The 27,232-nt window shown below is 37.0% G+C and overlaps 1 protein-coding gene across 3 annotated transcripts; it reads right to left on the bottom strand.

The window, feature by feature from the left end:
* Positions 1–279: 279 nt before the first annotated feature.
* On the bottom strand, positions 280–27,232 carry LOC135480272 (E3 ubiquitin-protein ligase LRSAM1-like). Of its 3 annotated transcripts, none has more exons than XM_064760068.1 (24): positions 27,155–27,232; positions 24,592–24,902; positions 23,687–23,740; positions 22,290–22,334; positions 21,515–21,589; positions 19,028–19,096; positions 18,354–18,438; positions 17,734–17,898; positions 16,734–16,781; positions 15,870–15,994; positions 15,178–15,207; positions 14,568–14,690; positions 14,072–14,159; positions 13,778–13,874; positions 12,794–12,864; positions 12,241–12,340; positions 10,312–10,399; positions 9,509–9,664; positions 8,944–9,039; positions 7,441–7,539; positions 6,551–6,682; positions 4,550–4,636; positions 3,685–3,825; positions 280–2,706 (listed from the first exon to the last, which is right to left on the bottom strand). In XM_064760068.1, exons 2-24 carry the CDS (start codon positions 24,763–24,765, stop codon positions 2,584–2,586), a joined length of 2,271 nt encoding a protein of 756 aa, XP_064616138.1. In that variant the 5' UTR covers positions 24,766–24,902; positions 27,155–27,232; the 3' UTR covers positions 280–2,583. The 3 variants fall into 3 exon arrangements, with proteins under 3 accessions (XP_064616138.1, XP_064616139.1, XP_064616140.1); XM_064760069.1 differs by having other exon boundaries at positions 24,592–24,728; positions 27,155–27,207; XM_064760070.1 differs by lacking the exon at positions 17,734–17,898.

The following is a 27,232-nucleotide window of genomic DNA, read 5'->3' as shown; positions in this document are numbered from 1 at the left end:
AATAGGCAACCAAAGAATTACAAATACAGTATGTGTGTCAATTTGATTGGTGTTTTGCGCCGTACTCAGGAATATTTCACTCATACAACAGCAGCCAGCATTATAGTGGGAGGAAACCAGGCAGAGCCTGAGGGAAGCCCACAACCATCTGCGGGTTGCTGAAGGATCTTCCCACGTACAAAGCATGAGCTGTACTTTTTAAAAACTTTTTTTACAAAGATATAAATGTCAATAGACTGAATATGTGACCCATTAAATAAGTCCAGCTGGTTGGAGATTTGCTGGTTCTCCAAGCACATACTAACACTTGGCATTTCACCCATACATTTGGCAGCCCCTGAACACCGTGTACATGTGAGCAAAATAATATTGAGTACGCCTACAGAGTGAAAAAAAAACCAGTCAAATCAAACAAATAGATAAATCTTTTTTAGTGAATAAATTGTTACAGGTACTTGTATGTACATATTTGTCAAGATTCAAATATAGTAAGAGCACTTTAATCATACCTCAAAAGTACTTTTATGGGTTAAGTCCATTTTTCTTTTTATACCCTTCAAGGGCATATATACTGAGTTCCGGTATTATCAAAAGTTATTCCCCTTGTGTCCTATCATGTTTATAAACTCATCTCTATTCATTTCCAGTATTTGATCTAGTGTTTGGCACATAAAAATCCACTTTTGAAAGATTTAAATGATACTTTTAATGCAAACACATAAGTTTTTCTGATAAGAAATTAATCGACCTTCTCAAAAACCTCTTACATGGGTTTTTCTCTTAAAATCAGAATCCAGCAAAATCTGTCACTAAACATAATATTGAATTCCCATTTCTGACATGAAGCTGCTACATGTATGTGAACCAACACCTTACCATGTAAATCCGTTCTTTACACCTTTTATCAATGATACAACTAAATATGGTTACAAATATGCCACTGCCCTATGTGAAATATACAAGCTCTCTGAATTGCGGCACCTCATCAGCCAGCCACCAAAAGCGAATATCATAACTCTTCAACCTCTTAAACTGAACCGCCTCAGCGATCCATATTTTGCAACATTCTGTAAGAACAATGGGGTGTAGACAAATAACTTTTATGAAGCTTGTGACTGAAGTGATACAAACATATCATTTACAGCGTCATTTTCATAATAATGCTGTGCACAAACTGCTCTTAAGCAAGCACTTTTGTGGTCGAAAACGTTGTAGATCTACACTAAAGGCAGCTAAAGCCATTTTAATATTGGGTCTTCTTTCTTCAGGGGCTATTATTCATTTCAATGAAATAGACTAGCCATAGCAAAATAGCCAATATATGTGTAATTGTAGCAGGTATATTGAGTTTCTTTTTTCTCACATGGTTAGACCATCTCATATCATTACTTTTCCAAAAGACTGGTAAAGAAATGTAATATTTTACATTCTACAAACTACTAACTTTAGACAACTGAGTTTTGTCTTAATACATGCAGTATGCCATGTGCAATATAAAAACATTCTTCGTTCTGAAATTCATGTTATTTATATAAAAACAACACATATAATCATAATAGATGTTATAAAATTGCTATACAATAATGTACAAGTTGGAGATTAAAAAGCTGCGTTCTCAACACAAGCGATATGGAATGAGTTATTCGGGGACCAAATGGCTAACAAAAGCGTATCAATCGGTATTGGTGAGCTTAGAGTTTGATTGGTGTTATAGACAGGACAGTTTAAATAAAATCCTTAGTTCACCAAGCAGGCCAAGTTGAACATTCATTTGCTTTCATCATTGGTGGGGAGTGTAATTTCATGTAAGCAGCTCTTTAGTTAAAATTTTTGAGTTGTACAAAGTCATATTCTAAATTGTTAAGTATTCTAAATTACCACAGTTAAAAATAACAGACAAATTACACAAACAACTTCATTTTGATTCACTGAGGTGTGTTCAAGTGAGTGGTTTGAATAAGTCAATTCCTAAACCACTGAATTCATAGATGCTGTTTTCCTTCTTTACCACAGGCAAGACATATAATACTGATAGACTAATGAAAATATTTGAAACTTGCAATATATTACTTCTGTGGCATCAATATAAAACTAATCATACATGAATCTCAGAATGGTTTAAACTATTTCCTTGTCAGGAGATTAAAAATCATACTATGATGTGATTAATATATATTTTCTAACAGTCAAAAGAGATATTAATTTTGAAATTTGCTACATAAACCAGCCAGATTACTTTTTACAGTTTATAGAGCACCTATAATACATAATGGCTCATATAATCCATGAAATGTAATGATTTCAACCATCTTCCTGTTAATGAAACAATGCAAATTCAACAACAATGATCTTGAGTAAAAACAGACATCTGGAATATCAAGACTTCTCATTGGCTGTTGCTAAGCAACCTTTCATAGCAATGAATTTGCTGATAAGCAGGAGATAACATTAATTTAATCCTCATTTATCATTGATGTTTCATCACTACTGTCCAGTGGTAAGATTAGAGCAACCATGGTAATGTTGAGCAGATCAAGAAGTCTTTGTTTAAACTCTGGCACATCAGGGTATTTCAGGGGGACATCAGCCGGTAAACAGTGTGATTCTCTGGGAAATGGTGGCCCGGCATAGGGGGCATTCGGTGACACTGTGAGAGCAGGTGTCACATGAACAGACATGACCACAAGGTAGGAAGATCACCACAGACTGTAAACAAAGCAGGTGGAAATATAAAGAACAACTCTATCCCTGATCAAAACAAATGGTACATGTATGATGGACATGTACAGGAAAATCAGTACAAACCCAAATCAAAATACATGTACTCTATATGCAATTAACAGTATTATCATTAATAGGGATTACACTTTCTGAATATAGCACAGATTCTAGTGCTGTTGACACGTATTGCTGGCGATTTGGTGCCTGACTCTGAGGTCGTTGGTTCGAAACCAGCAGTGGTCACAGCCAAATTTTAGAATCTGTGCTATATTCAGAAAGTGTAATCCTATTAACGATAATATTGTTACTTAATCCACTTTCTAAATGACATCTATACCTATTTGATATATGCAAATAATTGGAAATCTAACCCTGATTGGAAAAATAAATGAGCAAATGGTACATAAGGAACATCTGCACAAACACAAAAATGAACAAGGAAATAAACATTACAGTTTTATCACTGACTACACAAAAGTAAGAAAGAATATCATTATAAATCTGAGCCAGGATAATCCTCCTAACCTGAGCACAAAGTCGGGCATAACAATTGCCCTCTTTGACTGAGCTACTCATTTTGCCTTGTTCTGGGAGTACTAACGATCGTTAGAAACGTGTTTTCAGGTGTGTGAAAGTTAGGAGGATTTATCCCAATGGAAAATATGTGCTTCGGCACCAAAAGTAATATTCTACGATCTTCTAGTTGATTCTAAAAATAAACTTTGCTGAGAGAATTTTTATGATTGATAACCAAAGTAATGTATTGGGAATGGAAAAATCACTAGGGTACAAAACATTAAGTTCGAAATTAATCAATAATAATAAAATATGTGTTTAACTTAAACCAAATAAATCACTAAAACAAAAGGAAGCAGATGGAACAAATCAACTTTAGAATCAATCAATGAAAACAAAAATATGTATCAAAATGGAACTGGGTAAACAACTGAAGCATCTCCTCACCTTTCTCTCCATGCATATGCAGCATTCGGAGTCCACACCTCTCGCCTTCACCTCCTGCACTGGGTTATCCACCTCTCCACTAGGAGGTGCTGTGGCCTCCACCACATGTTCCAAAGCCATCGGGGCTCGAGAAGTCTCCTTCTGTAATAAGAGTGGACAGAAACTGGTTAGAAAACCAAAATGACATGAGTACTTAAAGAGTGGCATATTTCTTCAAAAGAACAGACCGCCTTTAACTGAACTATGCAACATTTTGTGCCGATTCCTAACTCGGTCCTGGGGCCTCTGTGGACGACGGGGTCAGCACACCTGCATGGCACAATGCCCCAGAGGCCTCTCACCAATGTGGTCACTGTGAATTGAAGTCCAGCTCATGCCTGCGGACGGTCGTGGGTTTCATGCCTGCGGCTGGCCACCGTCATATAAGTGAAATATTCTTGAGTACGGCGTAAAACACCAATCAAATAAATAAATCAAACTTGCTCCTCATTTGGTTTTTTAATTTTTTTGATAGTGAAAAAGTTGCAAAGGAAAACTGAGGTTCTACAGTGGACATTTGCAACACACAGAACATACTGAAGTACATGTACATAGAGGTCACCGATTCTTCTTAGCTAACAATTTGACAAATTTCTGCACAAGCGCCTCTGATAACGAAACGGTCTGAATGCATATAAAGTTCAAAATTTTTTTACACATGTATCTAATTTCCAAGGACAACACCACACTTGGGCACAATATGGCCCAGATTTTAGATATGTGCTTACAGGCTACAAAGAGTTAGCCTGATTTTCACCAAATACAAAAACATACATGTTGAAAATAGATGACGAAAGCTCCTTCTTACCTCCCATGAAAAACTCACCTTGCTACTTGCAGAAACCTCTAGGAGCTTGTACTCTTCAATCTGCTTCAGGATCGACTTTCTCAGACCCATTTCATGGACGCCCATCTGTACAAAGAAACATGACATTTCAACATTAAATTTTTTACTAATTCACAAGCCATCGATTTATGGGTGGAAGAAGTTGGTGCGTCCCTGAGTAGACCATCAACCTTTCCCGTACTCTGTTGAGGTATATTGCAGGTATGTGAGCATTCTCTTTACAGCACATGGACCACTCTCTATGTTTGCTTTACATCACTGCCACCACAAGCAAAATTTGTACCGAAACCTTGAAAAACAACAAGGTCACTCGGGTCACAGTGGTGGAAGTGATTTAGGAGAACACAAAAATTCTGTCTGAACATTCCTATCAGACTACAAATACTTCATACACACGTGTTCTCTTTATCTACAGTTTGCTCAACATGATTTTAACCCACACCTGCAATAATTTTATTGATGAATGCTGATTACAGGTAGGCAAAAGGACATTAAGGATGATATTAATGCCTTAACACCCCTATGTGCATCACAAAGGCTCCAAAGGTCAAGCTAAATGTAAAGCAAATGTATAGAGCAGCACATGTGCTGCAATGGGTTAGATATGCGAGGTGTATCACTGAGGTGCAGCATATCTGATCTGGGCTGTATCTGAGGTATACCTAAAGTGTAAGTCAGGTCTACTTGATGTGTATCTGAGGTATACCTAAAGTGTAAGTCAGGTCTACTTGATGTGTATCTGAGGTATACCTAAAGTGTAAAATGAGGTCTACTTGATGTGTATCTGAGGTATACCTAAAGTGTAAAGTGAGGTCTACTTGATGTGTATCTGAGGTATACCTAAATTGTAAAGTGAGGTCTACTTGATGTGTATCTGAGGTATACCTAAAGTGTAAGTCAGATCTACTTGATGTGTATCTAAGGTATACCTAAAGTGTAAGTCAGATCTACTTGATGTGTATCTGAGGTATACCTAAAGTGTAAAGTGAGGTCTACTTGATGTGTATCTGAGGTATACCTAAAGTGTAAGTCAGATCTACTTGATGTGTATCTGAAGTATACCTAAAGTGTAAGTCAGGTCTACTTGATGTGCATCTGAGGTATACCTAAAGTGTAAGTCAGGTCTACTTGATGTGTATCTGAGGTATACCTAAAGTGTAAGTCAGGTCTACTTGATATGCATCTGAGGTATACCTAAAGTGTAAGTCAGATCTACTTGATGTGTATCTGAGGTATACCTAAAGTGTAAGTCAGATCTACTTGATGTGCATCTGAGGTATTGCCAATTGTCCAAATTAGCACTTTATGTATACATAAAGTATACCTCAGTGGAAGTGTGCCCAGGTAAGAGTAATTGTTATGTACCAGGGCCCAGCTGTTCGAAAGTGTATTGGTTAATACTGGTATTAAGCCATAATTTTATTTAAAATTTTAACCAAACTCAGCAGCCAATTCAGTTCTCCAAAGTCAAAGTGTAACAGCAGCAGTTTTAATTCCTGTTTAATATAATGTTACACAAATGTTTTTAGGCCAAGTACAAAATTGAAGACTTGGTGTTAGTTAAATCTGACATTAAGTCTTAAACCAGTTTTGAACAAACAGGCCCAGAGCCCTTCATAAGTCTGAAACAAAATTGGTCCTTCATAGCTGCAACGCTATCAATGCTTTAGCAAAAGGCCTTGGGAGATTCAATGAAGCATGGATCCAGAAACTCTGGTAACATTGGGCAGTCTTCCACTTAGCTGTGGTACCCTAAGTTGGTAGGACGTCCAATAGCTCCATATATCTTCTAACCAATGTCGTTACAGTATTTTCAATCAACTTAGCACAGCAGTTAAACTTTTTCCAAACAAAGATAATTAGTTTCCAGGACTTACAAACATCACATTTGTTGAGTGCAAAAAAAAAAAGTTGATTCATTGCATAGAAAATAGTTGAGAATTTAAGTTTCCTACAGCATTTCTTAGTCTGTAGTTTTACCTGTTTCAAATCTTCCTCATTAAGCTGCAGCATGGTTTCTATGGTGATACGATGGCGAGAGAATAGTGAGATGTAGTCACTGGCATCTGCTTTCTCCAGGATCTTTATCACAGCAATCTCCAGCAGTCGTTCCTGTCATAAAGCAGAGTTAAAACGGAGGTCAATTTCTGGCCCATTCTCATCACATACCCTCACTCTTCAACCTTCTCAGCCACCTCCCTGACCAATATTTTGAAATATTCCGAGAGAACTGTATGGTGTAAAGAATTCATTTGCACAGGTTTAAGAAGCATGTATCTTAACTGATACAAACAAATCATTTTGAGCATCATTTTCATTATAATTGTATACATAAATTCCACTGAAAAAAAGTGCTTTAGAGACTGAATAGGTTGAAGATTTACAGTCAATATTAAATGAGTATTCAAGCACCACAGAAAAAGCAGAAATGCATGTACAAAAGGATGGCTGTTGAACAACCCAAATAAGAATATACCACCCTGATTATCTCCACTGTAATGAAATCTTGGCCATCTGCACACACATATCAGATATATTTGGTGTATTTTACCACGAAACATCTTCCCAAATTCCATGTCTGTAAATTTTTAATTTTACCAGCAACTCCTGGGAGTTCTTAACTACCAAGAAAAAGCTGCCTTACTGACAGAAATGTGAATAAAAGGAACAAGATATGTGAATGCTGGAGTTTACTGCCACCTACCAGTGTTGGTAACTGGAAAACCCCATTTGACTGGCAAAAATGACAGATATTTTTCCAATAGGAACATTTCATGTGGAGGTCCTGGGTTTCCAGCTTTATTAATTTCTGTAACTACGCCAGCTATTTTTTCGCCCAACTTAACAGAACTTTGGCAAATGGGGAATACCTGATCTATGAGCTCCTGAGGTTTTCTGTCCATCAACCTCTGCAACTGTACCAGCCAATAATCCACCTGTCCATCTTTCTTCCGCTGTTCCATTTCTTGCTGTAATGACAATAAATCACGAGCTCTTACTGTACGGTTTACTCTGCATACATATGTATACATACATCAAAGTTCATCACCTGTCCGTAACTCGATAGGCTTTTTCCATGCAGAATATTCAGATCATAAAGTAAAAAATCACTGTCACATTTCATCAGTAGGATATAAAAAATTGCATGGAGGTGCACAAAGGCACACACACACAGCAAGCTACGCACTTCATCAGTGGTGCATCCCAGGAGATGAAAGTTTATTTATTTATATATTTATTTATTTGCTTATGAGCGCTACTCAAGAATATTTCACTTATACAATGCCGGCCAGCATTATAATCAGAATTAAACGGGCAGAGCCCTGGGGACATCTTAGGGGTCCAATTTACACATCTGATACATACACCTCAATTATAACCAAGCTAACTGTGTCTCACTGCCACTCTAGGACATCCTCCACCTTGATAATATATGTTGGCTATTACAACTCTGTGACACACTTTACATTACAAATACAGCACTTCTGCATCTCTATCCGTTGCAACTACACTTCTCTGATACACTGCACACTGCAAATATACCCTTCTTAATCCCCACCTGTTGCCAATCACACTTTTTTTGATACACTTCACACTGCAAATATACCCTTCTTAATCCCCACCTGTTGCCAATCACACTTTTTTTGATGCACTTCACACTGCAAATATACCCTTCTTAATCCCCACCTGTTGCCAATCACACTTTTTTTGATGCACTTCACACTGCAAATATACCCTTCTTAATCCCCACCTGTTGCCAATCACACTTTTTTTGATACACTTCACACTGCAAATATACCCTTCTTAATCCCCACCTGTTGCCAATCACACTTTTTTTGATGCACTTTACACTGCAAATATACCGTTCTTAATGCCCACCTGTTGCCAATCACACTTTTTTTGATACACTTCACACTGCAAATATACCCTTCTTAATCCCCACCTGTTGCCAATCACACTTTTTTTGATGCACTTCACACTGCAAATATACCCTTCTTAATCCCCACCTGTTGCCAATCACACTTTTTTTGATGCACTTCACACTGCAAATATACCCTTCTTAATCCCCACCTGTTGCCAATCACACTTTTTTTGATACACTTCACACTGCAAATATACCCTTCTTAATCCCCACCTGTTGCCAATCACACTTTTTTTGATACACTTCACACTGCAAATATACCCTTCTTAATCCCCACCTGTTGCCAATCACACTTTTTTTGATACATTTCACACTGCAAATATACCCTTCTTAATCTCCACCTGTTGCCAATCACACTTTTTTGATACACTTTACACTGCAAATATGCCACATTTACATCCCTTGTGTTGCCAACTTGTGCACCTCAATTTTGTAGGGTAAGGAGACTTACTATTCTGTGTTTGAGTTCCACAGCCCGTCTGTCTCTCTCGTCCAGAAGCTGTAGCATCATCTGGGTTAGTGCTAACCTCTTCTCTGATAGCGCTTTCTGAAGAGGGGAAAACACAAAGAAGAACTGTAATTGTAATCATCCTTATTTCAAGTAATACTTGACTGGTGTTTTAATCTACATACATACATGTATTTGACAAACACTATGAGTCAAACATACCTCAGATGTGCCAAGTACAGCTCAGCCAAACCAATAATACCTCCGCTGAGTCAGTACTATATCACATGAGTCAATAACCATGATAAAACCTCAGCTGAGTCAATTATAACAATTATAAGCTGAATCATACCTCATTTTTTTTTCTAAAAACTTGTCAAGTGATAGCATTCTCATGAGAAAAAATACTATAGAATAAAAAAAAGTGGGTCACTGAAATAACATCTTGTGTAACGACTATTCAAAATGCTGTCATGTGGGCTAAAGTAATCTACCAGGCAATTAAAAGCTGTGCCAAAACAAGCACACAAACAGCAGTTTGAGTACTGACAGCTAGCTTAAGCATTACCTTACTATTCTCCTGTCTCTCTTCTCGTCTCTCCATCTCCACCTTAGACAGCTCTGCTAACTCCTCCTGGATCAGATCTATCTGACTCGTGAGGCGCGTCGTCCGCGCATCCTTCTGCAACTGCAGCGTCTCAAACGCCTCCATCTGCAACTTCTCCTGAAACACAAAAACAAAGGCTTGACTGATTAATTTGATTGTTGCTCAATGCCAAACTTTTTCCCTCATAAGATGGTGGTCGGCTTTAAGGATGGAGGAGACTCCGTTTCGCTACTAACTGACAAATTTTCCCTCGTGTGAAGTACACACGTGCCACCACATATTGGAGGACGACAACAAATGTTAGGCTGTGCTAATGGCCACATGAGCACCACCAAAAGCTTATAGTTACTGAGTTAGGCCCCACAAGCAGGGAGAGCATGGAAACATCTCCTGCCCACCGCCAGTTTTGAGCCTGCACCTTGAATATCTTGGGATTGAAATGCTGAGCTTACGAGGAGGAAGTATATAGCAGCTACCAGCCACATGTATAAATGTCAACAAGGGCATATTTCAAAATCTTATTAAGTTTCTGCCTTTAAAACAGAAACAATTATTTTAAAAGTACCATGTCAAGTTGGAAAGATGGAAAGGAAAAGTTTTTTGTCATGATATAAATAAAAAATAAATATTATTTGCTAGTAATTTTTGTGTATTGGGCTTTGGATAAAAAATAGCCTAAATACCACAAATATATCTGGACACTATGCTATGGAACTGTTTAATCCTGGAAATTGTGAACAAAAAGATTAAAGTTTTTAGATCACCTGTTTACGGAGAACATCAAAGAGCTCCATCTGCTCTGACCGCTTTAGCTTCAGAACACTGTTTATTTGATCGTTCGTCTCTGACTCACTGTGGCAAAAGAACAAAACAGTCACAGTAAATGGCATTTGGTTTAGTTGGTTTGTTTAGGTAAGTTCAACATCGCTAGCATTATTTCTGGTACTGCAATTCTTCAACCTTTTCGTATGTTAGAAAGGTGTTTATTCAAGCATATTCTGAAAGCATTTTTCTGTGTTGACATATAAAGTCATATTTTTTGGTGAAGCCCTGATACTTGACAATCCAACCAATGTAGTTTTGCCTCCAAAATCAAATTAAAAATGAGTATAAATTGCACTGAAAGTTGCTCTTTCACATGCAAAAATGTTGAGGAAGAAGTCATGTCATGAGAGTGTCTGACTCCTCTGGTAGCAGGTTGGGCCCAATGCCAAGGCGGATAGACTGAATATCAGCCTATATAAGACTGAATATCAGCCTATGTAGACTGAATATCAGCCTATATAAGATTAAATATCAGCCTAAGTAGACTGATAGTGTTTTACGCCGTATTGAAAAACATTTTTATGCGCAAACAAGAGTGCTCTCAAAAAAAAAAAAAGATAGATCCCTGATATTTGCCAAGTGTGTGTAACCAACAGCATTCCACGTGCCACAAGGTACATGTATGTATGTCACACAGGTGAGAAGCAAGCTCCAAATTACCATGTTTTCCATCACATATGCAATGTAATATATTGTTTCAAATTTATTTGTGATTGAGGGCCTCAGGGTAGATCAACCCAGTGTTGACTGAGTATATGCATTGTATTTTACCCTCCTGAAATAAAGCCATTATTATTATTATTATATTCAGTCACATTTATGCAAGACCAAATAAAAAATGAGCCTCCCAGTTAGCAGATCAACTTCTCGACTAAAGGCCACAACTGAAACAATGGGAGTAGGATTCCAACAAGCAGCCTCCACAAGAGCCTAACAGTGGCAGCAAGCCTAACAGTCACAGAGAGCCTAACAGTGGCAGCAAGCCTAACAGTCACAGAGAGCCTGACAGTGGCAGCAAGCCTAACAGTCACAGAGAGCCTGACAGTGGCAGCAAGCCTAACAGTCACAGAGAGCCTGACAGTGGCAGCAAGCCTGACAGTCACAGAGAGCCTGACAGTCACAGAGAGCCTGACAGTCACAGAGAGCCGGACAGTGGCAGCAAGCCTGACAGTCACAGAGAGCCTGACAGTGGCAGCAAGCCTGACAGTCACAGAGAGCCTGACAGTGCCAGCAAGCCTAACAGTCACAGAGAGCCTGACAGTCACAGAGAGCCTGACAGTCACAGAGAGCCTGACAGTGGCAGCAAGGTTCATGTTATAGACATGACCATTAGTAAAGTTTTTACAAGACAGAAATCGGAGGAGGTTGAATTTTCAATTAAGAGCAGATTTTCTTCTAAAAGACACTTATTTCCAAGTGGCAGTAATAAACAAAAAATGAAAAATCTCTGATTATTATCAAAATATGAAGTATTTTGGATACACCATATTATATTTCTTCATTTCTTTCATTCATGCCCAAGTCTATATTCAAAAACTGCTTCAAGATCAATCATGAGGAGAACAAAGACAGAGCTCCGATGGACATACCCTAAATTCTCAACAAATTTGACCCCTAAGGTATTACTTTGGATGCAATTTGAAAACTTAATTCACAAGATTTTCAATACTAAAAATGTATTTTTTGGGGTAGGGCACATATGAACGTTGTAGAAAGTATATAATTACCTGTCCAGATCAGATAACACTTTTCTAACATGCTAAAGCATGCACTGTGTTTGTGGTAGAACTTGTTGAGGTTTTAGAATATGTAATGCTCCACATGAATAAGTGGTTCACAATTGTGAATGAATTGGGACCAGAACTTACGATTCCAGAGCTCTTTGTTTATATTCCCGGCGATCATTCTCATACATTTTCCACAGCTTATCAAAGTTCTCGTTATCTACAAGAATCTGTTCCATGGCAACTGTAATGAATCAACAGAGAGCAGCAAACTTTATTAGATCCATGAATATTAACATTAATGAATAATAACCAGTTAGGACCAGTCTTATGACTGAATTTGTATGTAATGAGTACATTTCAAAAAAGCTTACCAAGATTTTGTGGGAGATGAGCTGAAAACCAAAACTGCATTTCTGAAAAGTCTGATACTATGGTAAATGACCTAAAATTTCGTCCAAAAATGCGCATTTTTGGAGGCAAACCAATGTAATACAATAACACTTTTGAAGCTGAATTTTTTTTTTTTCAGCAGGATATCATCCAACCTTCTAAGCACATTTCAAAGCACTTTTCTAAGATGAATATAATTCTCCCAATCAGGCAAAATGTGCCACTTGGTCATTTACGGCAAAACAGTTTGGACAGAAATGAGACTTCAAAGCCTCAGAAATGCTAGCATCACTGACACACTCACCCAAAACTTCCTGTTTCCTGAGATTTTCTGATTCCTCCTGTCTGACAACAAACCATTCCTCTTGCTCTATCCTACAACCACACAATCAGGATTGTGACTTACACCTCCTGATTATTACACAAGCCACTAGTCAGTAGCAATGCTATCCTTTACACTCTTATCTGCAGGGAGTTTTTTTTTTTTCAAAATAGCTAAAATGCACATCTATGGCCAAATCACCTCCTGGTAATGTCCAGAAAGGTAAAAAAAAACAGAAAAAAGAAAAGCTGCACTGTCAGTATTGTACTGTGGCAGCAGAGAACACAGCGAATCTTTCACCGCACAACTGTGTGGTTATTGCATGATAGTCAGCAGAAAAGTCCCACCACAGTATCACACATTTTTAAGCCTTGTAGCTCACAACTGCATACCGTATTTCTTCTAATTTTGGGACACCTGATCTGCTCATTTTAGCCAATATATATGTAACTGTAGCAAGAATATCAAGTTTCTTTTTTCTCAAATGGCTAGACCATCTAGTGAACAACGTATTTATATCTTTACTTTTACAAAAGGCTGGTAAAGAAATGTAATATTCTACTTTCAACACTACTAATATCTGTCCCAAATTTTAGAAGAATTATGATATCGTTTATGACTGCACCAGGCCATGTGGCCCTTAACTGTGTGGTACCGACATAAAACTGCCACACGGTACTGCTCAGTTTCTCCTCCTTTCTCAGCAGTACCTTACAGTTCAGAACTTAAAAGTACCATGAAATCAAGGCTTGCTGTGTACCGTGCAGCTGCTATGCAGCACCACAAGATCTAAAACTGTGCCATAGTTTTTAATATAAAGGTCAGGGCTTTGGTGTGCACCTTGCAGCTGCTTTGAAGAACTGCAAGGTTAAAAACTGCATGGTATTTCATGGGCGCCATCCAGCGGCATGAAGTGTGTACATATGTGTACCTGAGTAACTTGTATCCCTTCTATTCTGATCGTACCTTTCTTTCTCCATTTTTTCAAGGAGCTCTTCTGTTTTCCTGGCCTTCTCATTCATCTGGAGTAACTGGTTCATCAGATCAGCTGCTCTCAACTCCACTACAATGACAAACAATTCAGATTTTAAATTAGTGGATGATTTCATTTCCATTTAACGTTTTAGAATAAGTTAGTCTCTGCTTACAAGTAAAACTAAACGAAGTACAAAGGCTACCGACTTTCAACAGTCAATTCTAAAGTTCCTTTATAAATCCAAATTTACGCCAATCTCTGAGACCGTTCTTATCCTTGCTCACCCTCTTGGATAGATGCCACTAAGTCTTTCCTCTCTTGTTCCCGCCTCTGAGACAGCTGGTTCAGTTCTTGGAACACCTTCAGCTCATCCTAACACAAAAACGGCTCATCACAAACATTTTAACACTAGCAACTAATTCATGATATGTAGCATGTTATAATTTATTTAACTGAATATCAACTGAAAGAAAATGTAAATTAAATTATAATGATGAGGTTTTATATATCATTGGCTTGAGACTCTACAAAAAATAAGACATCATCAAGTTTTCACCATTTAATACAAAGCACAATAATATGATTTTTTTTTTCTACTTAAAAAACAGAAATATCAAGTTGCACTGATGCCACTGTAAAAACATCTACAAATCTATTACTATACTTCATAAACATAAAGAAGTCTTTTTTCTTTCCAATCCTTAAGATGTCTTTTCCTCAAAGTCTTGGATTGTTCTCAGAAATAAACAGTACACCTAAGGTATATAACTTTGTACTTACCGCAGCCAAGTATTCAATGAGTTTGTGTTTATCTGCGGCAGAAACGGCAGCCAGCTGTGCCTGCTGGAACTGGTGATTCTCAAACTCCCTCTGTAACTCTATACGCTCCAGGCGCTTCCTTTCCTGTAAGGGGAGACAACTCCATGTCACTGACTGAATACTACACAAAAGTTATTGTAACTGTTCTTTATTTATTAGACACTTGTTTGACCCAGAGCTCAAGAAAAACAATTCTGTAAACTGTCCACATGTAACAACAGTAAGCTTGTATTCTACACTGTAAATGTGGAAATAGACATCAGAAAAGTGTTAAATAAATATGATTTTCGACAAAAAACTTAACAAAATAAGCTGAATCATCATTTTGAGGGTTCTGCGAGTTCACACAGCTTAGGGCAAGATTTGTTTTTACTATTCTAGCAATTAATGTAAAGTCACATCTTTTACCACATTGGTTTGCTAAACATTTCATGTTGCATTGCTCATTCCTGAGTAAAATAGCTAGAATCTGCATATGCCAATTCAGCTTATATACAGAAAATTTAATGTTTAAACAGCCCACAAGCCAGTTGTTAAACCAGGTCAATGTCTGAAGAAATATTTCTCTCACCTGTTGAGAAGCATACTGGTCAAAACTGCTCTGTAAAACAAAAAGAAGAAACTGTGTTCAACAAGGAAGTCAGAACTTGGTTTATATATGTACTCTTCGTCATAAGGTGCAACACACATTTTGATTTATGCCACAGTCATGGTGATGGGACGGAAAATGAAGTCAGAACAGTAAAACTTTCCTTTACACTTGATATCCCCCCCCCCCCCCAACAATCTTTAACCAACAAAAACTCATCATAAAAACAGTATGAAATATTCCCTAGTGTGTTCAATGATTCCTCTTCAAATAAAGGTACATGTGCAATAATGCGTAACTTCCACATTGTGTAATGTGTCTATTACCATATGGAAGTGCATATCAATACAGAATGTCTCGGGGTAAACAATGTCCAGAAACAAACAAAAAAATCAGTTGTGTATAAACTTACAGGCTCTTTGAGGCAAAGAAATAAGATTAGCAATAAGGTGAGTAAGTCTCACTCAAGAGTTCACAAAACAGGTGTTCCAAATCAACGTTCATCATTAAGGGCATTGTACTCATTTCGTTTTTTTTCATTCTTGACTTCACAACTAGCCATCACTCCAAAACAAATTTCACAAGACCGATATGGGTATATCTCTCACCAGTAGTGAAGGAATTTTGGAAAGACTTACAGGTCTAATAAATTGTGTGCTGCTGAAACCACATACCATGAGTCTGACGTCTTCAGCAAATGCCTTCAGAGCATTGTTACTCATGCTAGGGGAGACAACTTTTGGTGGTTCAAGTACGTCCAGGAGAAAGTTTGACGGAGGTAGATACTCTATACCACATTCTACAACAAGATCCAATGGTGGTTGTTCAAAGCATTTTAAGGGTAAAGATTTAAATCCCAATACAACTTCATATAAGTTTATGCTTATATATCAGTATAATTAAAGGGATCTAAAGTTTAGTATGTAAAATGCATTTTCACCTAAAGTAGCGTTTGTAAAAATGCACATTCAGAAGCAAATAAGGCCCTGAAAATAATACTTTTGATGGACACGCTTAAGTTTTTCTGATAAGAAATTGATTAAGCTTCATGTAGAAGTCTTTAGTTGTCCTATAAAGTGAATGCGTCAATCAAACTCAAACAAAATGTGTCACTTGAAAAATGCTTAACTTTAGGTGACTTACAGTAAGATCACACAACTTACAATACCAAAGCTATACTCTCAAACATTTCTATACATCTTGACTCAGGTGATAATGAATATCACAGAAAAGGTTACATTTTAACCAATGAATATTAACCATTAAAGCAAAATACTGCCAAATACTGCTCAAGATATGAGTTCTGAATAACTGTTTAATCTATCAAAACATTCTTGCTAACTTTCGCCTACATCATCCAACATGGTAAATGCTAGTTACATCATAAAAAATCAGAAAAAAAAATTCTCAAATTATATGCTGACTTTAAGCAAAGTGATTCTTACAGTATCAGTAAGTTATGAATAATTTACTGATACTGTAAGAATCATTTTTTAATATTACCAAGCACTAAACATGCACTGACGCATGGCTCTTACCTGAGCAAAGGTGAGTCATAATAGCCTCTGTTCCCTGAGAGCAGATTTCTGAGAAGAAACCATGAAAGAACAAGAAAAAAATTTATATTATCATTTATTTAATTGGTGCTCAGCCTTTTCATTTGATGAAAATTGTCAGTTTTATGGGTTGTGGGGCAGAGAGAGCAACCAGGGTAAACCTGACAAATCTCCAGGCTTGGAACTATGACCAAACCATGAGAGCAGCGGAATACACAGAATCCCTGTCTGAGGCTGGGAGTACTGTAATTCTTCAACCTTTTCGCATGTTTGCAAGGTGTTTACTCAAGCATATTGTGGATGCCTTATTCTGTGCTGACTGGTAAACTTATATTTTTGTGACGCCCTGAAACTAGTCAATCCAACCAATGTAGTTTTGTCAGCAAAAAAACCCCATTAAACATGTGCATAAATTGCACTGAAATTTGCTTGTTCATATGCAAAAAGGATGAGGAATTAGGGTAATGTGTCTTTCAATTGTGTGGTTCAATTGGTTAGCGCACTAGCGCAGCGTAATGTACCAGAAGCCTCTCACCAATGCGGACGCTGTGAGTTCAAGTCCAGCTCATGCTAGCTTCCTCTTTTCGGCCATAAGTGGGAAGGCCTGGCAGCAAACCTGCGGAAGGTTGTGGGTGCTAACCGCCATCATATAAGTGAAATATTCTTGAGTACGGCTTGAGTAAAATATAACAATACAGATTACATGTACCTCTACATGACAGATGTAGTGATGAGGAAATCAAAACCAAAATTAACAAAAATAAAGATCTTCATCTTCATGTGATACTAGGTTAAATGTGTAAACAAATTAGCACAAAGAGCATTCATACAGCTGTATTCATCCAGGTGTTACATGCATACTGTAAATCTTCAACCTTTTCGACCTGTAAAGCGCTTCTTTCTGTGATATTCATGCGTATAATTATTATGAAAATGACACCAAAATTGATTTCTTCCTGTCACTCAAGATGATAACACTAACCTGGACTTGGACTGGTCATCATGGCGGAATCAAGCAACAGAGTTTCTAGTGTCCTGACATGACAGAGTTCGCTTTGGAGGCTGGTAATTTTGTTATCTGTGATATCCAATGTGCGTAGACATTTCAGCTTTGTTATTGATGGCGGTAAGGCTCTGATTTTGTTGCCTAGGAAAAAGTACACAACCCTCAAGGATCTGCTTGTGATAGAAACCTCTGAACAGTTGTAAAACTACTCACAAATTCAGATGTCTGTAATGCTGGAGAGAACTTTTAAGGACAGTCTTTATCAAAAAATAACTGAAATTAACAAGTTTTCTTCATAAAGTTTTTAGTGATTTAGTTCAGTTTTACGTCATTTAAACTATAAATGAACACCACAGTAAATCGTTACATCAGCTTTATTCATTTTTGTGTTTGTTAATAAACAAGGTGAAAGGTAAAAGCATAAAGCCAGTGTTAAATCTAGGTGTGCTTATAACACACATTACATATTTAAGAGTCTAGGGAGTATCAACTGAAATCAGCAAAACAAACTTCTAGTCTTCTGTGACTGAGGTGATAATCACTCACCTGCTCAAAAACAAAAAGAAAAGCCTTCTATATCATGTTTTCAGACTTACTTCTGACATTTAGGTTCTGTAAAGATTGGAGACCCTCAAGGTTATTTGGTAACTTTGTTAACTTATTCTTTTCAACATTGAGAACCTGAAAACACAGCAGAACACAATACAACATCATATATAAACACAGGAAATTGCTATAAGCAATATTTCTTTTGGCTATTTAAAGTAAAAATAACCTCTCATCACCATTGGCCCATCAGTTTCTCTCCTGAATGGTGTAGGAGTTATTCCCCCTTATTCAACCAGCTATTTATACTAGAAATTCAAATAAAGGTGAGGAGCTTCTTTGGTAAGGGATTTGTTGTTAATCACTGTCAATTAATTGATAAATAGTTTTGTAACACTTTTCTGACGGACTTTTCTAACTAAAACTGTCGCAATATGGCTGAAATATTGAAAATGTGTCATTAAACCTAAATCATTTATTCTAACAAAAAACATGACAGTATAATCAACAAGGGGACTAAGAGTCTGTGTGTGTTCAACTGACAAATAAAAATACATGTGGACTGTCCACATGACAACATGCACAAAATATCTGTACATTTTGTTTAACTGACAATATACATGTACCTTTTACGTGACATTGTTGAAGTTGGATTGCTTCTCTTAACTGACAGACAGACAACACAATGTACCAGTGTTATTTTTTCACCAGACCAGACACTTACCTGCAGATTCTGCAACATGCAGATTTCATCTGGCAGAGATGAAAGCTCATTGGAATGGAGGTCCAATACCTGTAATGGGTAAGAAAATATACGTATATGCCTAACATTATAATTAACAGAGGCAAGACACAACAGGCACACCTTTCCCCTTAATCTTTCTTAGCGTCTTGCCTAAAAGCTTAAATTATGTGAAAAATTCAAGGGCTTTTCCTCAACAGAAAGCATCTTAAAATTTCTTTACATCAAATGTACAAATCAGTACTTTAGGACAGACATGGTTAAATAAAAGCTGAAAGTTCTTAAAGACTCGGTTTGCATTCTTCTTGATAAGATGTCTTGCATTGCTTGTCACAATAGTCAAAACTTATTCAAAATAAATATTCTGTAAATTTTAATAGACTAGATTATAACACACTGGAACTTTAAAAGCTGGTTCTCCTTATGAGTGGATAGTTACAAGTAGAGTATGGAAGTGGCATATTTTTAAATCCCTTGAGGTGGTGCTACTTAAACCCAAAAACTGATTGCCCTGTAATGTCTACCATATAACATTTTATGAGATTGTACTGTTCACCATGAGTCAAGATAGCAATAACTACAGCATCCTGCACACACTTGATGTCTTCCTAGATACAGGCCCCAAGTAAAGTGAATGGCACATGGTAAAAACTAGGATGTCAACAACTTAAGCATATCAAAAAAAAAAGGATGTCAAACTTTTACCGATCAACAGGCTCACCGGCCAACTGACCGACGGGCAGATACATTGAGTTGCTGGTTGCACTAATACTGTATATAAATCAGAGACTAAAAGAAAAACCAAAATTAACGTATCTTGAGTTATTTCAGCCGATGGATGGAAAAAGACCTAAATGGCTAGAAACATTTTTTGTGATGTGTTTGGAAATTCTACAAATCAACTTTTAGGTGCTTGGCAATTCTACAAATCAACTATTAGGTGCTTGGTAATTCTACAAATCAACATTTAGGTGCTTGGTAATTCTACAAATCAACTTTTAGGTGCTTGGTAATTCTACAAATCAACTATTAGGGGCTTGGTAATTCTATAAATCAACTATTAGGTGCTTGGTAATTCTATAAATCAACTTTTAGGTGATTGGTAATTCTACAAATGAACTATTAGGTGATTGGTAATTCTATAAATCAACTTTTAGGTGCTTGGTAATTCTACAAATCAACATTTAGGTGCTTGGCAATTCTACAAATCAACTTTTAGGTGCTTGGTAATTCTACAAATCAACATTTAGGTGCTTGGCAATTCTACAAATCAACTTTTAGGTGCTTGGTAATTCTATAAATCAACTATTAGGGGCTTGGTAATTCTATAAATCAACTATTAGGTGCTTGGTAATTCTATAAATCAACTTTTAGGTGATTGGTAATTCTACAAATCAACTATTAGGTGATTGGTAATTCTATAAATCAACTATTAGGGGCTTGGTAATTCTACAAATCAACTATTAGGTGCTTGGTAATTCTATAAATCAACTTTTAGGTGCTTGGTAATTCTACAAATCAACTATTAGGTGACTGGTAGATCTATAAATCAACTATTAGGGGCTTGGTAATTCTACAAATCAACTATTAGTTGATTGGTAATTCTATAAATCAACTATTAGGTGCTTAGTAATTCTATAAATCAACTATTAGGTGCTTGGTAATTCTATAAATCAACTTTTAGGTGATTGGTAATTCTACAAATCAACTATTAGGTGATTGGTAATTCTATAAATCAACTATTAGGGGCTTGGTAATTCTATAAATCAACTATTAGGTGATTGGTAATTCTATAAATCAACTTTTAGGTGCTTGGTAATTCTACAAATCAACTATTAGGTGATTGGTAGATCTATAAATCAACTATTAGGGGCTTGGTAATTCTACAAATCAACTATCAGGTGATTGGTAATTCTATAAATCAACTATTAGGTGCTTGGTAATTCTATAAATCAACTTTTAGGTGATTGGTAATTCTACAAATCAACTATTAGGTGATTGGTAATTCTATAAATCAACTATTAGGTGCTTGGTAATTCTATAAATCAACTTTTAGGTGCTTGGTAGATCTATAAATCAACTTTTTATCACGAGGTCATGTTAGAGCAACTGAAAACATGATGTTACTAACGGTCATATGGTTAAAAGGCAAAACAGGTTTTGGGTAACTAAAGCGGAAAAAGAGGTGGTCTTTGGTTATAGAACAAAAGAAAACTCGTGCCTGATTGGATAAAACTGAGAATATGGTGGTGCTTTTAATTGTCTCAATGTTGACGACGTTTGCACTTCAATATCTGCGATTTCGCAACATCTCGATTTCGCTACATCACAAAAACCAAAAGTTATGTTTGTTAACCTTCCTGTGGGATATTTTTATCAATGCATATATACATTTGGTCTAATATAGTCTTTTCTTTTATATTGTAGTATGGAATTAATCCTTCATCCATTTATATACAGTATGCTTACCCGAATAGTGACCAGGTCAAGAATGTTGCCACCCTCTTTCAGGGACGTTAGCCAGTTGTTATGCAGAAGTAAGGCCTAAACACAACAACAAATAATTCATGCATTTCTCATTTATTTTATTGATTGGTGCAGCACTCAAGAATATTTCACTTTATATATGACCGTGCCCAGCATTATGGTGGGAGGTCTGGGGATAGCAGCATGGGCTCACAGCGACCACAACCTATTAAGAGGCTCCTGAGTCATTTTGCAGTGCCAGTATTTTAACCACTCAGTCACAGAGGCCCCAGATGAAAACTGGTGGCTTTTAAAGCAACGGGTCATCTAAATATTGTATCATCAATAATTAGTTTATATGCAGCTTCTACCTGTTGTGGCTGAATAGTAAAGACTTTCAATCTTTCAATCACTAACACATGAGCTTCAATCCCAACCTTGGACAGGGAATTTACAGTTTTTCTCTTCTAACTGTGAAGCCTTGAAGACAATATATGTTTGATAATACCCATGTGGTCATTTGTGCACACCTTGGACCACCTGCAGTCCACAAATATAGCCTACAAATCTGTACATTACATATAGTAAAGTTAAATCAAAACAAAAGACAACTGAAGTAATCAATGTACCAAAAATAAAATCCACAGAAATTCCAGAATTGTTCCACAACAGGAAACTATTTATATTTAAAAGTCGCATAAAAAGGTTAATATTACTTATAAACTTCAAATTGGCAAGTTCATTCTGAAGATGGGCTAAAAAAAATACCTGTGCATACCTCTTTGCGAAGAATTTTACATGTTGCATATATCCCATGAGGCACCTGTACAATTGTAAGACAAAAAACCTTGGGTTAAAAGTTTAACAATGGATGGAATAGAAATCATTGCACTTCGCAAGATATCTGGCAAACTACCTTTATGTGTATCAAAATTCAACGTACAGAATTAACTGGTCATAGCTGTAATTACATTTTGGTTCATGTGAAAAAACATTTAATCCAGTCTAATACCAGTGAAAAGACCAATTCAGCTGCATGTGTGTGAATAAGATATAATAAATAGCGTAGCAATCACAGGTATCAGATAATCATTTTGCTCAGCTGAAGCATTAAAACCTGTGTGTCAACTTTGGCCAAAATTGGCTAACCCTGCAAAGTACATGCTAATTATTTTGTGAGCCAAAACTGTTATGATACAACAAATCTGACATGATCACTTCAGAATGTTCGCTAACAGTCATACATGATGTACAATACTGTCTAAACAGTGTGTGCTTGACATCAATTTTAGTTCAACTTCACAACAGTTTTAATTCAACATCACATTAAAATGTTTGCATTTACATTGTAGACAAATTAAATTTTAGAGTGTCAATACCTGCATGCTAAAAAAATAGTTAGGAGCACTGTGAAATGAAAAAGGTGGGCTTTGTGCCGTGTCTATATATACATATATGTGCAAGTGTGTTTTTAACAGCTAAAGGTGTCTCAAACAGGTTCAACCACTATAATATTGCACAAAGAGTCCCTTAATTTACATTTACATCTTTTCCTGACCTAAATTTTCGCCAGATTATTCACATGATTTTGTAACATACAGCTACAACAAGCCTTGTTGTGTACCTCGGGCTGATGAAGTGCACTTATGTTTTAACATTAGTGTCCTATTTCTGAGGAAATCTATGGGGAATCCCCTTTTTCTTGAACCATGAGCCTTCCACTGTTTTTTCCTAATAAACACTGATTGGCTGGTCTAAATGAACTTAATAGTCACGTGTGAAAATTGCTGCTGGCTCAACAAAGTATACGATCAAATATACGATATAATTACTTTAAGTGATGAAACTTAGAATTTTCCACAATTACAAAGATTTTGAGGAGTGCACAAATTAATACCCTGCGGTTGTCACAACTCAACTACACTTGTTTTCAGTGTCAGCTATGAAGCTCCTGTTAAACAAGTCATGTCCCAAGCTCCATTGTCACGACTAACAAGTTCTTTGTTAGACCCAGTGGTCGAATATTTCGGGTCATTACAGTTTTTGAAATTAAGAAACAACATTGAGTATAAGGATCAGAGAGCAGGCATGTTTCATATGTACATGAAGCCTATAATCCACATGTAGATAACATATTATAGAAATGAGCATGATGTACAATGTACAGAACTTTACCTCAACTGCTTCACATCCTGAGAGATCTACTGTGGCTTCAGGGCTCTCCTGGGCCTGACAAAAGGTAAAAAAAAAAAAAAAAAAAAAAAAAAAGAAGCACACTTTTTGTACATATTTAGAAAACAGTCTCAACAACAAGATGTACAGGTGTCTACAGTATTTATATTTAAATTGTATTTCATTAAAAGGACTAATATGCCTACACATCACTCATGAGGCCTAAGCAGCAACATTTTAACCCTTGCTGTTGTGCTTTCATAGTATAATAACAATGAATTAGAGTCAGTATTAAAAACAAACTTACAATGGTGAGATCTACAATCCAACGTACTGTCTTTCAGGTTCATTTGTTAGTCTGGGTTTTTTTCTTCCACATTAAGAAAGATATCCTTAAAAGTGGACATAAAGTCTCAAATACAATGTGCTCCAACTTCCAGAAGAGATGCTCATACTATCAATGTCAAGTAGGGATTGCATTATTAAATTATAATGTTTAGTGCCGGTCATTGGGCAACTTGTAATCCTAACCACCATGATTCAACCCGACGTCGATCTGCACATAACACTTGACTTCATTATGTGTCTAAATGCTTGAGAAATTGCGCATCAGGTAGTGTCTGCATGATCAGATTTAGTATTGGTGTGCATACTCGAAGCATTTGTCAGCTCCGAGTTGCAATTTGTGCATCAAAAAGGGTGCCAACTGGGGCCAACAGGCCTCAAGCTGAAGTACATTGTCCACTCTAGAAACAACTGGATGATTAGAGTCCAAAAAAAGTAGAACATGCTCATCTCAGAGAAACTGCCATCGACAGTAGTCACTAATAACAAGTCTGTGTAGATATGGCACCCTATTTGACGCTCCAATTTGCTTCAAGAAGCTGGGATACAGCTATTCTTCTTACCAAGTAAACCTGATGCTGGAGTTTCTTACGTCCTGCTTCACTCTGTTTGTGTCCGAAGAACGGCATGCTGGATTCCTTCGAGCTCTCTTCCGAGTTATCTGCTCTTTTCTTAGATTTTTTCTTCGGGTTTGTTGAACCTGAAGAATGACTGGACTTGCTAGCGTTTGTACCCATTCTGAGCAGACCTGATTCTCTACACAGAATGTTTTAGCCATTCAAACATTCTACTTTAAGACTTTCACATCAACTAGACATGATATCAAAGCTGTGGGAGACGGCTGCGCAGTTAGGACAACAACTGAAGCATTCAACTGTAACAGAAATAACAAAATGCCACCGTCTCAAAAAGTTGCACATCTACAATTTTTCACAAGTGCTACACGCAGTAATGTCTACAAACAATAATAAATAAACAGGGCTTAGATACATGTACATACAGTACTGTATTTCTCCAGTACAGATAAATTGATGGACGAAGAGCTACAGAGTAAGAGTTAGATGCAGTGAAATTGGGAAGGTCTCGCAGCAGCAGATCCAAAACAAAAGAAAATGCCAGATTTCAGTTGCTTTGGGAGATGCTTCACGTGGAGCATATGTATTAGTAGCCTATGTCAGGCACACTTACTGGACCCTTATTTTTTCTCAACAGTGCTAAGACAAAGGTCTACGTTCAACCGGCTCAGTTAGCTTTCACTCAGTAGCAGTCCGTCAATCACCATACCATCAGCAGAAGAGGTACAATACTGTAAATGTGTCTAACGTTAAGCAACTAGAAATTGGAATCATTACAGGGCAGGCCTTTGAATTTAATCTTGCAACCCAAAAAACAAAAAAAAACAAAAAAAAACAGCTACAAATCACAGACTACAGCATTTGGTACACAGACATCCCATTTGACCTGAAGTCAATTTATACGCACGGCTCAGCATGTAAACATTAATGACTTCAGATAAACATCTCTTCTTTCCTAACTTTGCTTTGATTTGAAACAACACAGTGCAAGACGTGCAAAATGGCCAATTTGAAGATGTACATTATGTATCTCCTGGGATAAGCTACAGGGTAATCAGCACTATACAGGGTGACTTAACTCAGCCATGCATATTGGGTACTTTATGCACAAACTGTTTGCTGAAATTATCAGAAATAGACTACTTCACTTCAACATGTACTTTGTTTATACCATGGAGGTAGAATAGAGGAAGGCACATCTAGGAGATTTCAAAGTGTTCAATGTATGTTACCGACACCACAGGGGCCGCTCTCTGTTGACACAGGAAATCAGAGATGTCTAGCTTGGTCAGCTAGGCAAGTGCTCTCGAGGCTGTCACAGGCCAACAATCAGGACAAGTGTGTGTTTTGATAAAATGAGCATGTGCTTAGGATTTAACATCGTACTTCACAATTTTTCACTCAAATGACGACAAAAGAGTCCTCAGAATGCATGTCCATACATACTGAAACATACACACCTATAACTATAGGTCTAGAGACATCTACAGTGAGTGCTGTTGCTCTCCTATTTTAAACGCTGATGGACAGAAAGCTATGGAGTCAAAGCTGCAGACATTAGGTGGATCCAGTCCAATCCAAAACTTTGGCAGTATGGCTGGTTTCAGGCAGAAGGATTTCATACATCTCATTAGGCAGACATGTTAGCAGTACATGGAAGCTGTGGTTAATAACTATACCTTGAAAGACAGTTCATAGCTTCACTGAAAACAGTCATTTAACTTTTCGTTGAACGGTACAGGAACTTACTTTCTGCAGTGTTTACAGAAAGGATTCATGGGCAAAACAACTAAGTCAACCACCCAATTTGATTACCCTTTCCTCTGTAGCTCTCTGCCCATCACATACAGGAGAGGGTAGCACTGAATGACCATGTTCGCTTTTCCATATTTGGACAGCACTTGCATATTTATGGTTGGGTGTTATTCACCCCTGAAAGATGCAGCATTAAATTTCGGAAAACATTTGATAACTATGGCCTCTCCAGCCTGTTCAGTACATCTTTACAATGCTTATGGTCCTAGACCTCTAGACAAAAAGAATGTTGAGCTGTCAATCGTCCTAAAGGCAAAGTGCTTTGGCAAACAGACCCATTGGGTTTTTTATTTAATATGGTACATGTGAGTAAATATCAGAAATTGTTGAAAATAGACCTTAAGATATTATTTAACTGAATTGGGTCCTACAGTTAGTTACAAGAGCTTGAAAGTACAGAGTCACAATACGATTTATGAAATACATCCCTGATAATTATTAAGCTTGAAAATAAGATTTATGTCATGGATGTCAGTCTGAGGCCTCTTCCTCAAAACGATCGTTGCCTAAGTTGATGGTAACTACCTTCTTCGAACAGATCCTATATTATTTGGCAAGACGACATTTCGCAACATTAGATTTTGATGTTGATCTCATGTAAAGCTGTCATTGTACTCACTTAGCGGATTACGACATGTTGCTGCTGTTATTTTCACGTTTCACGTACAAATATAGATGACAAGCGGTGCGGGGAGTCTACTGAACAATAAAAAGATACAAACACAATAATTCTCACCAAGCAAGTCAAGTTCTATCAAATTTCTTGAAGGTAAAACAACCGGCGCATGTTTGTCGTCCTTTCGCAGACATATAT

Source organism: Liolophura sinensis, chromosome 13 (genome assembly GCF_032854445.1).
Source record: "Liolophura sinensis isolate JHLJ2023 chromosome 13, CUHK_Ljap_v2, whole genome shotgun sequence".
NCBI classification, from domain to species: domain Eukaryota; kingdom Metazoa; phylum Mollusca; class Polyplacophora; order Chitonida; family Chitonidae; genus Liolophura; species Liolophura sinensis.
The sequence above is the reverse complement of the archived record's forward strand: the minus strand, read 5'-3'. Positions and strand labels throughout refer to the sequence as shown.

Coding starts and splice junctions, on each gene's coding strand:
- LOC135480272 (XM_064760068.1), bottom strand. CDS start 24,765: ATGGGTACAAACGCTAGCAAGTCCAGTCATTCTTCAGGTTCAACAAAC. Junction 12,865..13,777: donor GAAAAAATGGAGAAAGAAAG/GTACGATCAGAA, acceptor GTGTGGTTGTAG/GATAGAGCAAGAGGAATGGT. Junction 9,040..9,508: donor AGAGACAGGAGAATAGTAAG/GTAATGCTTAAG, acceptor TCCCCTCTTCAG/AAAGCGCTATCAGAGAAGAG.